Source organism: Pezoporus occidentalis, unplaced genomic scaffold, assembly GCF_034315485.1.
Source record: "Pezoporus occidentalis ecotype Australia unplaced genomic scaffold, CSIRO_AGI_Poc_V1 ctg4, whole genome shotgun sequence".
NCBI classification, from domain to species: Eukaryota; Metazoa; Chordata; class Aves; order Psittaciformes; family Psittacidae; genus Pezoporus; species Pezoporus occidentalis.
The window spans coordinates 26,910,180-26,925,713 of NW_026915724.1; the positions used below are offsets into that span (position 1 = coordinate 26,910,180).

Below are 15,534 nucleotides of genomic sequence, written 5' to 3' on the forward strand. Positions count from 1 at the left end.
ACGTTTTGTTTTTTTTTTTAGTTTGTATTGACTTTGCCCAGCAATAGCTCATATCCTGTAACATCCTCTTTACCTGAGGCGCGAATTATTTTGTCATTCCATTTTTCCTCTTGGTCTTTTTTACAAATAATAGCCACTTCTAAAATCTCTGAAATTTTACTTGAATGCTTGACAAGTGTAGTTCCACTGAAGTGGTAAGGTGTCACCCCTCATCTTTTCTCCCTTTGCCAAAATATGCACAGAAAAATCAGAAAGTGGTGGGTGTCAAAACAATGGTTAAATATGGCTACTCTGACTACTGTTTTTATGTTTCTTATTATGAATGTTACATTTTTTAATTAGTGAATTAAGACTTTTTTTTTTTTTTTTTGTAGCTCACAGTACGCTGCATTTCTCTCACATACCCCGTAAAAAAACAATCCCCATTTTTAATGGAGGTAACTAGTGAAGTAAATTTGAGGAAATTCATTTTTTAGTGGTTTTAATGCATACACTGAAAATACTGTCTTGTTTAACAGGAGAGCACTCTGCATGGAAAGGCAGGGAAGAGACAACAACTAGCTTTCCCTACAGTTAATAAGATGTAAATGCGGGACTAAATGTTATTTATTATGTAAATGTCTTCTGGGAAAACCATTCAATGGGTTAGGCTAGCAAAAAAAAACAAACAACAACACAGGAGTGATGCTTTGGTGCCCATCCTGGTCAGTGCTGGATTTCTGCTAGTGACTAGAAGCTGACTCACTACTACTTCTCTCAAGAGACAGATGTTTCTACAGCTTCTGGCAGAAAATCAAATGATTTTCTAATATACCCAAGAAAGAGATTGCCATTTATACTGTGTTTTGGATAGGGACAGGGAAATTTCAGCATATTAAGTGGCTTGAAAAACAAAGCTTATAGTGTTGTAACTTCCTTTTTTTGGCATTATTAAAATAAAATTAAAAAAGGGGGGGTGTTTCTTGTTTGTTTTGGGGTTTTGTTGAGTGTGACGTGGAATTTCTGGAATAATGTGTAGAGACTTGTCAATCAAAATCCCCTCTCTAAATATTAGTGATGACTGGCAAAGCTTTATTCGCTATTTCAATGGATACATAGAAATGTTACTCTCAAAAGCATCTATTTTAAATGACTAGGACAAGTCTTTACAAATCTCTGGAAAATTAAAAGTCATACATAATACTCCCACTGTAAACCAATTATTTTAAATTATTTTAGAAAAATGAAAAAGTTCTTCTTTCTAAAAACCTAATTTAACCAATGAATTTCCTGTAATATGTCTGTTAATGGATTTATTATTAACAACCATGACAACAATATAACAAAACTGTATGATATGAGCATGCAGAATAATCATAGACTCATAGAATAGTTAGGGTTGGAAAGGACCTTGAGATCATCTAGTTCCAACCCCCCTGCCATGGGCATAATGACCCATTCAGAGGCCAGACTTTTGCCTGTATTTAGTCAAGAATGTTAAAAAATCTGAACATGCTGGAAAGGAGAGCTGAGAGGTGAATTAAGTAGAAGGAAAAGGAAGAAAAGAAGATTATGCAGAGATTTTCATTAGTAATTGATCTATTGCAGTGTTTCAATTAAAATATAAAAAAAGGATCTCTAAAGATACTAGAAATGGTGCAGCACTGGAAGTTCAATTTCTGAGTTGAAAGATTCCAGAAATCATTTGGTGGTGATAAGTTTATATTATTCCAGATCTGGAATCATTTTCTGTCGCTAATGAGATGAGGCTACTCAGAGTCCAGCCTTAGAAACAGAGAGTATGGTCCCCTGCAAGCTTGTACATCGAAGTGAAAATCATTCTTGTACAATATTGCAAGGGACAGCTGAATCAGTCATCACGAGACCATAAGTATGCAGAGTTACTGCCATCAGTTACAGATACACAGCTTCACAGGTAGTGGGATTTTGTGAAACAAAGAGGAAGGGTGTTCTTTAAAGAGGTTCTGCTATGCCATGGACTCAGCAGGTAATTTCAATAGAATCCTTCTCAGGTTTATACTGAACAAATTTTGTCATTCTAATTGATACTTTAATAAAAGGTAACCTAAATATAGCATGTATATAATACTATATTTCTGAATTACTCAAGAAAAAAACAATGGCATTGCCCTTAATGCAAAATTTTTAAATCATATTCATTGAGCAGTGAGTGCTCATTCAAGATTGCTGTTAAACTGATTAAATCATAGAATCATAGAATAGTTAGGTTTGGAAAGAACCTTAAGATCACCTAGTTCCAACCCGCTGCCCACAGGCAGGGACACCTTACACTAAAAAATGTGACACAAGGCTCTGTTCAGCCTCGCCTTGAACACTGCCAGGGATGGAGCATTCACAGATTCCCTGAGCAGCCCATTCCAGTGCCTCACCACCCTAACAGTAAAGAACTTCTTCCTTATATACAATCTAAACTTCCCCTGTTTAAGTTTTAACCCATTACCCCTTGTCCTAGCACTACAGTCGCTGGTGAAGAGTCCCTCTTCAGCATCCTTGTAAGCCCCCTTCAGATACTGGAAGGCTGCTATGAGGTCTCCACGCAGCCTTCTCTGCTACAGGCTGAACAGCCCAAACTTCCTCAGCCTGTCTTCATATGGGAGGTGCTTCAGTCCCCTGATCATCCTCGTGGCCCTTCTCTGGACTTGTTCCAACAGTTCCATGTCCTTTTTATGTTGAGGACACCAGAACTGCACACAATACTCCAGGTGAGTTCTCACGAGAGCAGAGTAGAGGGGCAGGATCACCTCCTTGAACCTGCTGGTCACGCTCCTTTTGATGCAACCCAGGATGCAGTTGGCTTTCTGGGCTGTGAGTGCACACTGCTGACTCACGTTCATTTTCTCATCAACCAACACCCCCAAGTCCTTCTCCACAGGGCTGCTCTGAATCTCTTCTCTAAATGATCACTTAAATCTCACAGGAAATACTAAATATTATGGAGACAACACTTTGAGTGGTTCTTATTCTCTCTGTTATTAAAGGCCTGATGTGGCTTTCTTTCACAGTGACTACCCCAATTATCTGAGGACTTTAGAATTTTTTCAGAAGTTTTGATTACAGCCAATGGCATCCTAAAGTAGGCCAGGGATAAAAGATATCTCACAGTTCGTGAATAATTGAGTAAGCTTCTGTATAACAATGAAGTGCCTTATGAAACACAAATGTTTGTTTGCTGTGTGCTCACATCTGCACCTATTTATCTATATTTATAGGTAAATTCATATGCTAATGCTTTTTCAAACACTGAGATACAAACTGTCTGTTGGTGTAATAAGGGAAAATGCTGCTGAAATGAAGTGGAGCTGTATACGTTTATACCAGCTTTTAAAGTGTGTTAAAAAAAAGCAAAATTCAAATGCAAGGGTGTACCTTTGTGTATGTACACACTACATCAGGAATCCTCTTCAATCCATTCCATTCTTCAGATCTCTCTTCTCCCTAAAGGTCTGGGAAAAAAAAGTGTCATTAAATTGAAGGAGTAACAGTCTAAAGGTAAAACTTAACGGTTCTTCTTGCTATTCAGGGTTCTCCTTGAAAAGGTAGGCCTCTTCATTCCCACAGTCTATGCGCTGAAGCCTTTGAATTCATACCAGTGCTGAAATCCGGGAAAAGGCCTAACAAAGGTGATCCTTAAAGATCAGTAGCACATTGCCCACTAGTAAAAGGGTCAAGGCCTCCCTCTTGAATTTTGTTACTTCAGCTGCAAAGCTTCAAACTTGCTTCCACGCTGTCCTAGATTGATATCCAGTAGAAAAAGGCTGAAGTTGGCATTCAGGAAACCCTGCTTATTTGTCACTGAAGGGATTGCTTTGGTGTATGCATTAGGTGACCTTTTACTCTTCAAAAAGCTTCTTGGTCAACTAAGACAAAACTTCTGTAACCTGATAACCAGCTGTCAAAAATTCAGGTCACCTGTAAAATGTGGATTCTGTGACTCCTGAAACTCACTCCTGAAACCCTCCACTGATGATGGAGCCTGTAGCTTGATGTGGTTTTTCTAAAGGGAAGTCTTTGAGGACTATTAAAGGGAGGATAATGAAAATAAGGAAATCAGTCAAAGATTTGAGATTAAAACAATGGGTTTACCCTTATGAAAATATTTCTTAGGAAAAGACTTTCCACAGAGGAAGAGAGATGAACTGAAAATAGAGATGGATTAAAAAACAGACAAAAGCCAAAACAACCCAGATCCCAGAAGAGCCATGAGTACTATTAAAAGTGATACTTTTATTAAATGAATAAATATGTCCCATTTGAACATTTGGGGCTATTGCTTTTAGTAAGGTCAAAGTAATGTGGATATCCTCTACCTATGGGTAAAGCTTTTCACACCATAATGTTATGAAGCGTTAATATGGGTTAATCAGAAAATAACTGTGGGAGCAGTGCTGTTGCTTTGATAAAGTAAGTTGCAACACTGCCACGATGTTGTTTAAAGAAAGTACTATCTAATAAAGATGGTTTATGATGTCCCACAGTGTAATGTCTTTTTTTTTTTTTTCCCCCCAAAAAATATGATATTGTCTTTGCTCTCCCCCAGGTCAGATGAAGTAATTTCTGAGATAGGAAGTATAGTTGTACAGTTGCCACTTTGCAACCTTAGTAGAAAAAGACTAAAACTTGAATGCTTTCTAAGAAGTATACTTGCAGGGACTTTCATTAAATGCTATCTTTTCTTCCAAAAGTCTTCATAATTAAACATATTGATACTGTAGTTCAATGGTAGGTTTTTTGAAAGAAAACATTTACTTTGTGTGGTAACACTCACTTCAGATAATGGCAACAGAGTAGTAGTCAGCATTATTCTATCAGAATGTAGTTAATTAAGCTTATTTTTTATAATGACAATATATGTGTCCTTGAAATAACTACATAAAAATCCATATGCTATTGTTTATAAACTGTGCAAGTACTGAAAAGGAGAATGAAGGAAACTGTTTTCATAGATTATAAAACTAGGTTAATATCCTATCCAATACTTGCATAATGTAGTCCAGAGGATTATCCTTAATCAGCTTCCCTTTAAACTGCGAGTGTAATCTTATTTGATAATTCAGTCCTGATTTATAACTTCTTGTTATGGCAATACTATCAGAATGCTTAAAGTACCCTTGTTGCTGAAAAGTACATTTTCAACAAAATCTAGTGTGTTTCTCTTAAAAATGAGAGGATAATATTGTTTTGGTTTGTGCTTTCTGAAGGATTTTATTTTTCAAAACTTGCTCACAAACGTTAATAATCTTTGTAGTTTTTCCTTAGAAAGTTTATCATTTAATGAAGTGAGAGAACTAGATGTTGTTGTCCAGTATTGGTCACATTGGTGTTTATTTCAGCCTTGTATTTTCTTTTCTGTGCATACAAGTTTATACTGACTGCCTGCTGATTACTGTATTCTGTTAGAAGCAAAGTATCCCAGTGGTATGAATACTCTCACTAAAATAGATTATAAACACGAAAGCTAGAAATGCGTGGAATGATTTCTGAAATTTCTCTAATGCAGCCTTATAATTCTTTATGTATCCAAAGTTCATAGAATTACTTGAGTTCAGGAATTATTAAATTTGGCATGCATGAAAGAAAGCAAAGGAAGAAAGTCTACAAAGGACTGACAATATGTATAAATTGATGAATTTTGATTACTTGTGTAGAAATAACTGATGTTCTCAAAGTTTTAAAGACTTCTAAAATAAAATACTGTAATTTTAAAATTTCTTTCCAAGTCAACTATGTAACTAAATGCATGTGGGTCGCTGTCCACCTTTAAAGAAACGCTAATATAATCCACTGATTTCATTTGCAGATTTTCAGGCGTTGTTGGTTGGTTTTCAAGAAGGCTTCCAGTAAAGGACCCAGGAGACTAGAAAAATTTCCAGATGAGAAAGCAGCATATTTCAGGAACTTCCACAAAGTAAGTCATGCCTTTCTCATGAACTGAATTATCGCCTCTTTATCGCTGTTCCTGGGAAGAGTGTGATCTTGATATGGCTAGTTTGCAAAGAATATAGTAAGGATCAGGTTGAAAAAAAAATTGTGGCACTAAAGGCACACTTAAACGTGTGTAAATCTCAGTGATACAAGTGAGATATCGTGCTGTTTTTTTCCAGATGAGCGCAAACCTCCCAAAGTGTGTGAAGTTTTCTTTAAATATTAGTATTTTGGAAATGTGAAAAAATAGCTGCTTTAATCAAATGTTTAACTATTAGTTATTACCTGAAAATGCCAAATGCCTCTGTAATGGCAACACTGGTTGAATGCGTAACATTTTTCCCAGAACTCTTGAAGATTTTCAAGCTCTGTTAACAGCAAGGATTTTTAAGGCTAAAAAATCAGGATTCTGCATGAGATTCTCCCTGCTTTCTCTGTCACTGTCACTTATGTGATGTAAAATAAGATACTTGAGCACAGGTTTTTCTTTCTGTCTTATAAGTAACTGTTATCAGCTCCCCAAGTCAGTCAGTAGATTGCAAATTAGCTAATCTTAAAATAGGGCAGGGCTCTGTGCTTGTATTATTGTCTTCTATGCAGTCACCTTTAGCTTTATGTCTTACCAGCATTAGATGTGACATTAAAACTGGCAAGTCTAAATACAAAGTTGACTTAACCAAGGTCATACTGCAAGCACTGGAAGAGGGTGGATTTAAGTCTAGATCTCTTGAAGGCAGGTCTAATGCTTTTTTGTAAAAAAACTACAAAGGAGCCTTTAAGTTCTAGTAGCCTCTTTATATATTTAAATGAAAAATGGGTATATAATCATGAGCATGCAATTATCCTGTGAATGTTTTCTAAGAAAAACAACCTAACCAAAGCTCATCTTCCCCTCCACCTGGTTGGCTAGCTGCGGCCAACAGGCATCTTCTGTTGCAGTCAATAAAAGACAAAGAGACAAAGGCATACACCTGCCAAAGACCCCAGAGTATAAAGGAAGAGTGCAAGAAAGAGAGTAGAAATTAGCACATTTGCATTGGAGTTTACTGAAGAGGAAACTGGCGTGCTCTGGTGTAGGTATGCATGGGAGGATTCTGCGGAGATTTCTCTGTATCATAAACTTGATCATAGATACTTTAACCCCAGCTACACAGAATGATCACTTGCAAAGTATGGAGAACATATTCACTCAAGAGCCTAAAGGGAATTTAGAGGATTACATATCTGAATTAATAACAGTAGTCTGTAAACTCCAAAATCAGAACCAGCAGAAGTGAATTCTTCCATTACTTGTAAAATCTCCGGTCCTATTAATGCATGCTTCTCTTTCACTAATAAGGTAAATAACCTTCACACAATGTGAAAGTGGTGTGAGTTAGGTCTGTCCCTGACAAGATACAGCTGTCCTGGAGCAAGAGCAGCTTGAATTTGTCAATGCTGGTGTGCTTACCCTTCAAATAAATAAATAGGTGGTCTGGCATTGAGTTCAAAACTTACTGATTTAATCCCCCCAGTATGAAAGATTGTTACTTCAAGATTATGTCAACAACAGCTATTTCTAAGGTTTTGAATTTCAAGTTAGCAAGATCAAAGTAGGATCAGATTTTTAGATTTTAGATTTTTTTGTTGGGTTTTGTTTGGGTTTTTCCGCTGTTACTATGTTCGATTCTGATGTGCTTTATATAAACCTGCAAAAGCAAAATAAAATAAATTGCACAACGTTTTAGCAATAACTTCTGATAGCCAAAAATATCTATGGAGCAGATGGTCTGAAGCACATGTTATATAATATGTGTCCACAAAAATAAATAATAATCAAGAAAGAGATTAGCAGTAGCCTACTAGCTGTGATCTGCTAAATCAAATTTGTGGCCACACAAGGGGAACCGCATTACATTTTTTCTTTCACTGCTTGATTGTCCTGGAGAAACTTGTGGAATGCGAAATACTGGTTTCAGAAAATGGTGATTTATGTATTTCAGTCCCAGTGATTTATGACAAGTTCTTATACCAGCTGCAGCAGTTTCTTGACCGGATCTCAGCAATAAGGTCTCCTGTGCACATGCACACAGAAGCATGCACCAAGAGTTTCTGTGGTGCATTAGCAGTCCTGTTGTGTAAGAGATGGGAGGGGACAGGTTCTTCTTGTGTTTAAAAACTCAGTATGCAGGAACAAGATTCTTCTACAGCACAGTTGCTAGTCTGTAATTGAAATGGCCTTAAACCATGAGGTGGTTATTAACTTAAAAAAATTTCAAGGTAAGTGAATTCCTGATAACATTGAGATACACCAAATTTCAACACAGTCATCTGTGTGATAGCCCATGCTATTCTTAAATGTAATTACAAGTCTATAATGAAAACCAAATATATTTACATATGGTAGCATTATCATAATCCTTATAAGAACTGATTGTTTCAGTTTCCCCAGTTACTTTTGGGTTGGTTGGTTGGTTTTTTTTACTTTTTCAGGGTTCTCTGGCCACCACCAGGTTGCCTAAATAAAGATTCTTTTTGCTTAAGAAATGTGAACTAGGCTACTGTTTATTCTAGTTTAGTCCAAGACTCTTGCTTTGTTGTGGAGCATTTCAGCCTCTTACGTTGCTCCTGGTCACTACAAATACGAAGTTATGCAAGTATCCTTATGGACCTCTAATCTAGAATGCTACTGCTATTATTCATGATTGTTGTATTGCTTCTCAGATGCAAAGACATTCTCAAAAGGGAGTTGGATAAACATCTATGATTATTAGGCTTGAGTTCTTGTGCTTTTGTGGTAAGATATAACACTTGATTTGCATCCAAATTTGAATATTATTTGAATTCCCCTTCCTCACTTCCTCATTTTTTTTGTGTAACATTTATGCTTTCTGGTTTTCAAATCTGTCTGGTTTTGCTGTGTTGACCATTCTGCTTGAACTGTTAGTTGATCTAAATTTCCTCATGAAGTCTTTATTTTCTCATCTGATTAAATTCACTCAAAAATTCATATTAGACAAAAGCTAAATATGAATACCTCATGAAGATCTGGTCGCATTCACCAATACCAGATTTTTTACTTTGAGAACAATTCCAGATTTAGACTATTTTGTACTTTTCCTCTTCTTCACTTATCCCTGTTCTTTAAAAGTTTTATTGCCTAGAACTCTTTCCAGAAAGTTTCAGAATAGTGATGCCAATGTAGTAATTTCTTAGGAGTCCAGTGAATGTGTGTAGGCATGTGTTCCTGTTAGTTTTGAATAATATTATGTCAATTTTTACCTGCAAAGAATCGAGCAGTTAACAATCATTTTTCTTAGCTCTTTGAAAGAGGTGTACCTTGTCTGGTTTTCACACCCTTATTTTGCTGAGCCTTCCAAAGCATAGGTAACTAAATTTTCCTGAAACTATATCCCCCTTTTGTCCCCATTTTGTGATGTAATTCCCTTCAAATATTTGTTTACAGCACTTTTGTGTAATATCTTGTCTTCTAGAAAAATCATCTGATTGGTATGGGAAGGCTACAAAGTGCATTGCTTTCATGGGCAGCTATTTCTCGGCTGATGAGACTAAAATGAACTCTATTTAAATGAATAACTGTTAGTAAAACTACTCAGTTCTGCACACCAAACAGTAAGGTTTGAAGTAATTATCAGATCCCTCTTAAAATATAAAAGTATTTGAACAATGTAATCATTCAAAGCAAGCGTTCTATGCACCAAAAGCAAACTGCAGGAATAATTGAGGCTCTGCTGGTAATAAAACTGTTAATAGAGTCTGAACACATCAAAGGGCAGCATGCAAACTAATAAAAGAAAATGTCTTTCAACAGAGATTGTATTAAGGCAATAACATCTTCTTTCCTTAACAGTGTAGTGAAGAAATCTACAAGTTGAGCATGCTGATAGAACTTTGAGTTCCCGCAAGCTCAAACCTAAAATGCTTAAATGAGTCTCTTCCTGTGTAGGACTCTACTAATCTTTCAAAACCTTCAAGACACTTCTAATATTAATTAGAAGTGTCAGTTCACAGGGTATATAAAGAATTTATGTCAGTAGGTGGCCTTGAATTCCTCATCAGTGCCATCAGTGGCTGAATCTAAGTATCAAGGGAATAAACAGTGGGAGAAGTAAAGATCATCTCTAAGTCTCTACTGGTAACACAATGCAACTCTAAGACATGTTAGTGCTTCTTATATGAAGATCTGTGTACCTTTATTGAGGTAAATTTGTAGTAGTTCTCGAGTGTGTGCATAGTTTTGCAGCAAAAGTGACACTACTCTTCAAAATCATCTGTTTAAATAGGAGCCTGTATTCCCATCATGTGAAGTGTTAAAACAAGGAGGTAGATAGAACATGTTACTTTAAAAAAAATATTTGGACAGTGAAGAGTTGTTTAAAAAATTTAGCGGGGGGGGGGGGAATAAAAATTATGATCTAAAACTCAAACTGAGTCTGGGGACTCAGTGGCTAGAGGGCAGCTCTGCTGAAAAAGCCTCGAGAATCCCACTGGGCAGTGATCTGAGCCTGTGCCTTGGCAGCAATGAAGGCTTGCCTCAACAGGAGTATGGGCAGCATACTCTCCACTGAGTGCATTTTAAGCCATACCTGGAATATCATGTCCAGTTCTGGTCCCCTAGCTGCTCTATTCAGGATAGCCATAAAAAGAAAATGTAGATGGTCCAGCAGAGGGCAAGTGAGGAAACTGGAGGCTGTAGAAGCTGACATGAGGAAAGGCTGAAGGATCTGGGTTTGCACTAGTGAAGAGAGAAGGCCTGTGGGTATCTATTTACAGCTTTCTAGTTTTGATGATGGTGGCTGAAGTGAGAAATGGATATGCTCTCTTCTAAAGGGTGCTCAGGGGAAGGACAAGAGGCAATGGGCAGAAGTTGCTTCAAAAGAAATTAGCTGGATATAAGAAAGAAAACAAAAAAAGCACAATGGAAAGAACTAAACATCAGAGCAGGCTGACCAGAGATGTCAGTATTTCCTAGCTTGAGGAAATCTTGAAGACCTGAAGATCTGGCTTGGCAGGGTCCTGTGTAACCTAATCAAAGGCTCTGCTGTCAGGGTTGGAACAGATGATCTCCAGGGGTCCCTTCCAACCTAGGCCTTTCTATGAACTATGAAGTATCTGTCACTGAAGTTTCTATAAGCTCTTGATATACCCCTGTGTTGCGCCTATTTTGTCAAACTGCTTTTGCCCTCTCTTGAGTGTATTTCAGTTATTTCTAGTGATAAAAAAAAATATACTTAATCTTCCTAATGTCTCTTAAAACAGTCTGAAGAGAGCTATTTCTTTGAAAAGTTCTGGTGTTACTGCTTTATAGTAGAGAACACAATGGTCTCTATGTCAAGTTATGTATATTCTGGTTTTGCCATGAAAATTTGTCCACCTTTTGGCAAAGTTTAAAACCTTTGCACTCCCATGTTTTGTGCATATTTGTTAGAAGCACTTCTGACTTTGGCATCTAAAATGTCTCATGTCATCTGTAAAGCTTCATATATGATGAACATTCAGATAATTTTCTCTCTTGAGTAATGAATATGTTCCCTCAATTTCTTTCAAGGCTAAAGCCTGACATTCACTCTAATAGCTGCTTGTCATTTCTGAAGACCAGTTTGGGGTCAGGTGTTTGAGATGAGATCATGGAGCCATTCTCTGTATGTATATACTTTGATGTGTAGGTAACATGGAAAGGAAAATCGCTGAATTAAAGCTTAGAGAAGAAGTAGACTGAATGTTAGAATGTGGAAGCTAAGTAAAGGAATAAATGCTCTGGCAACCTATAAGAGCACCTTATCAATTAGATATCTGAGAGAAACACCAAGAGCTTCATGCAGTTCAAAGCTGGCTGTTCAAAGAATTGATATGAGGAATGCTAAAGGGAAGAATGGCACGGGAAAATGGTAAAGAAAATGTATATTACTAAGGGTAAATAAATCTATTTTAATTGACTTTGCACGAAATCTTGGAGACTGGTGCAGAAATAAGAATCTGCCAATGAAAAGGAGGTGGACCAGGAAGCAAAAAGTATGGGTATGGTTTGTCTCTTCAGCTCAGTTATATTTGTTGCAAAGAGAATCAGTGCAGCAGCACAGATTCACATTAAGAAAAAGCAAGAGGGGTTGTTCAGCTTTTTACACCAAAGCAAATTGCTCTCTAATAGCACAACATTATTTTTGTGGGCAGCTGAGAGATATGCACTTCTCGGACGTTTCCCAGGAGTGGCAAGTTCTGAGAGAAGACCCTGTGTTTGGAAGCAAGGGTTTCAGTACCAGGTACCCAGATGAAGCTGCCGGATAGGTACAAGAAGAGAGACTGGAAATAAGGTCTCTGCAGGATATATCCACTGGTCCTTGGCGGAAGATCAGAATAACAATTAAGCTAGGTTATAAAACAGCTGGATTCTGCAATGGAGATTTGCACTAAGCTGCTCTTCTTAATGCAAGTGTTGTTGAAAAGCTGAATCCTGAATATCTCAAATTAAGATCAAAAGTTTAAATGACATTTTTTGTTTTCATTTGTTTTTGTCATACAATTTGTTTGGTCCTTTCTTGTCAAAATAATCCACACCTTTTAGAAGTGAGGAAGGTGTAAAAGGAAATTGGCATTTGTGAAAATACCTGTATGAAATATACTTGTGTGATGGCCATTATGGAAGAACCATGAGAGAAACCAAAGTATAATCAGTGTACCATTAAGTCAGAAAAACAATGAAGTTATGAGAATAAAACATAATTTATAAAGCCTCTATTCAACAGAATTGTATTTAACATTTATTCTGACTGAGGTTAAAAACCATTATGAAAAATCAAATATGATCATATAATTAAGGCAATGTATATCATAATATGTTTAGAAGAGGTGCCAAGAAACGTAAAGGTATTTATTTGTCTTAACATGGAGTAGGAATGCCATCGATAAAAAACAGGGGCCCACTGCCACACAAACAACAGGAAAATGGTGGAGTAAACTTACAGAACTAGGAGTCAAAGTAATATTTAAGACTTCCTTTCCTAGCCTTCAGCACTTGACTCTGCATTTATTATTCTTTTGCAATACTGTGTGTCCACTTTCACTACTCAAGTGTAGAAGGTAGATATACTACATAAATAATAAAAGTTCTTGATGAAAGTTAAAGACCTAATTATTTGACTGCTGTGTATAACACTAAGAAAGAAATGTTATGTGAAGATTTTTTTTTTTCTTAATAACAACATTTTCCCTTGAAGCTCTATGAATTACATGTCTGTGTTGTTGGGAAATGTTTACATTTTGATGTGGAAATGGCAAGAGGCATGGCTCCTTATGCAATAGCTGTAAAAGGAAGCAGGTACAAACAGCAGGTTATGGTATATGAGGGAGGGCAGACAGTTTTGGCACTGTAATTTACTTTCTTTTAATAAAGGGAGATGAAATATAATAAGTCTTAGGAGGGCTAAATTTCTTGTAAGGTTTTGATTTGCTTATAGTAAAGGAGGCTTTGCAACATAAATAAAGAGCAATTTATTATGAAAATTGGCAGAAAGCTATCTAATTTTTACTTCATAGAAAAAAATTTGAAATTCAAATCACTGGCTGATGAAGGTTATTAAAAATGCATTAGAGTTGAAAATGTAGCTGCATGTAATTGTCATAATAGATATTCAAAAATAATTTTTCCCCAGTGGCAATTAAGCTAAAAGAATTTTCAAATTATCATCTAACAAATTTCAGTTAATTTTAGTAGCAAATAAAATTAAAACATTTCATAAAGTTTGTAAAAAATTTAGAACTACTTCTTTAAAAAAAAAAATCCTAAAAACTGTTGCATTTCTGTTCAGAATCTTTCATTTTCATCTTTTTCAATTTCCTGCTATTTTATTTTATTTTATTTTATTTTATTTTATTTTATTTTTTTATTAATTTTTCTTCATTTCTCCCTATTGGAGTTTTCTCTTTTTCACTTTTTTCTCCTGAAGACCTCTGGACCACTTTGAGTATGTGTAAATACCCACACATGTACAGGCATGTGCTGAGTTTAGTTTAATTTAAATAAATTTTCTTTCTACATCTGGTATTTTTGCATCTAGTTGGTGCATCTTTTTTTAAGGAGCATCAAGAACTTCATAGGCAATCTGGTGCTCTTAATACTTCCTTCAGAATTTCTAAAATGCCTCTAACATATATGTTTATATTTCAGAATAGCATCAAAATACGAGTTTTGGCATTGTTGAATTGAGATGGGGATTATTTTTTAAAGACACTGAGGCATATTTACACTCTGTAAAAATCAATGGGGGTGAAGTTTTTTTGTGGTGGGTTTATATTTATCATTTTAATCCTTTCTAAAAACAAAACAAAATTAAGCTAGTGGATATGTCAGTGGTTGTGCTTTTATATGTACAGTCATGGGCTTGTACCCCTTGCTGTTGTCCGCAGGCAGCTATGGGGCAGAGCACTCAACTGAGTCCTCTGCTTGTGTGTAGTTTCCTCACATTTGGCAGCAAGCAAGAGCCAGAAACAGTGAGGGCAAAAATGATGATAATGATGTCCCTTCTCCTTTCCTGGCTAAAGTAATTTCTCTGAATAGCGTTCAGAAATGCCCAGCATCAGAGAGGTCCTTAAAACCTGGATCATGAGATGCCTCTCAACCATGAGTTTTTTTCTCCCATGATTGGTAAAAGGGAAGTTAAGCCAGCCTTTCCCACCTAAATTTGACCCAAAGCTTCCCCGGAGGTATCAAGGTTGGGCTGAAGGATGCTACAGCCTGAGCTGAAAGCTTTCACAGTTTGAAAGGGATAAGAAGGGAAGTTAAACCTAGGGTTCAGCCACTGGCATAATGTACAGTATACATACAGCCAAAATAATTTATGTGCATTGAAAGCCTATGGTTACTTGTATCCTTTAGCACTCCTGACCGTTTGTCAATGCAGTGAGGGATTGCTTAGCTAGGGTTATACCTAGCAGTTTAATGGGAAGAATTACATGCCTATCTCCTACTGCACTTAGCAAAGTTATATTTTGTAAGCATGACTTCGCTTGTAATTTGTTTTGAAATGTAGTCTGTGTTAATAAACACTTTTTTTTTTTGACTGACCTTATCCAACAAGATAACTTTGGGAATTATTGCAAGTTAGCCAATTTAAGTAAACCAAGAGGAAAATTTAAAGGCATTTTTTGAAAAGTACATTTCTCCTTTTCTTTTTCATTCAAAGACCGATAACATATTCCTTTTAATTAAACAATACCTTTGAGCAGAAACTATGAAAGATCTGGAAATAGTCATGTACTTTGAGAATGTTACAAGTGAAAACTTTTAAAAATGAAAACAGTTTCTAACTGTCCAATATATTTTAGTAGCCTCATAAGGCTATTAAAACTCATCTAATGATCTGATTCATTTACAGGTTCATTCTGAAGCATTGTCTTATTGCTGTACTTGGATAATTAAACTACAGTAATGAAATGCCCCATTTTGTTTCACAGTGTTACTGTTTGCATACCTAGTAACTCTATCAGGAAGTTTGATATTGAAAGTATCTTTTTTTAATTCTAGCTGAAACTTGGAAACATAATTGGGAAACTTACTTTATTTCAGTTGTGAATCATCTTCCCTCTCTGCCTTCT

The 15,534-nt window shown here is 36.2% G+C and overlaps 1 protein-coding gene across 1 annotated transcript in view; it reads left to right on the plus strand.

Annotated features, from left to right (window-relative positions):
• Positions 1 to 15,534, plus strand: part of DOK6 (docking protein 6) — a 244,715-nt gene that overhangs the window by 87,144 nt on the left and 142,037 nt on the right. Inside the window, exon 2 of the mRNA XM_062633085.1 lies at positions 5,819 to 5,926. Coding sequence (XP_062489069.1) covers positions 5,819 to 5,926 — 108 coding nt within the window. The remainder of the gene's footprint in view (positions 1 to 5,818; positions 5,927 to 15,534) is intronic.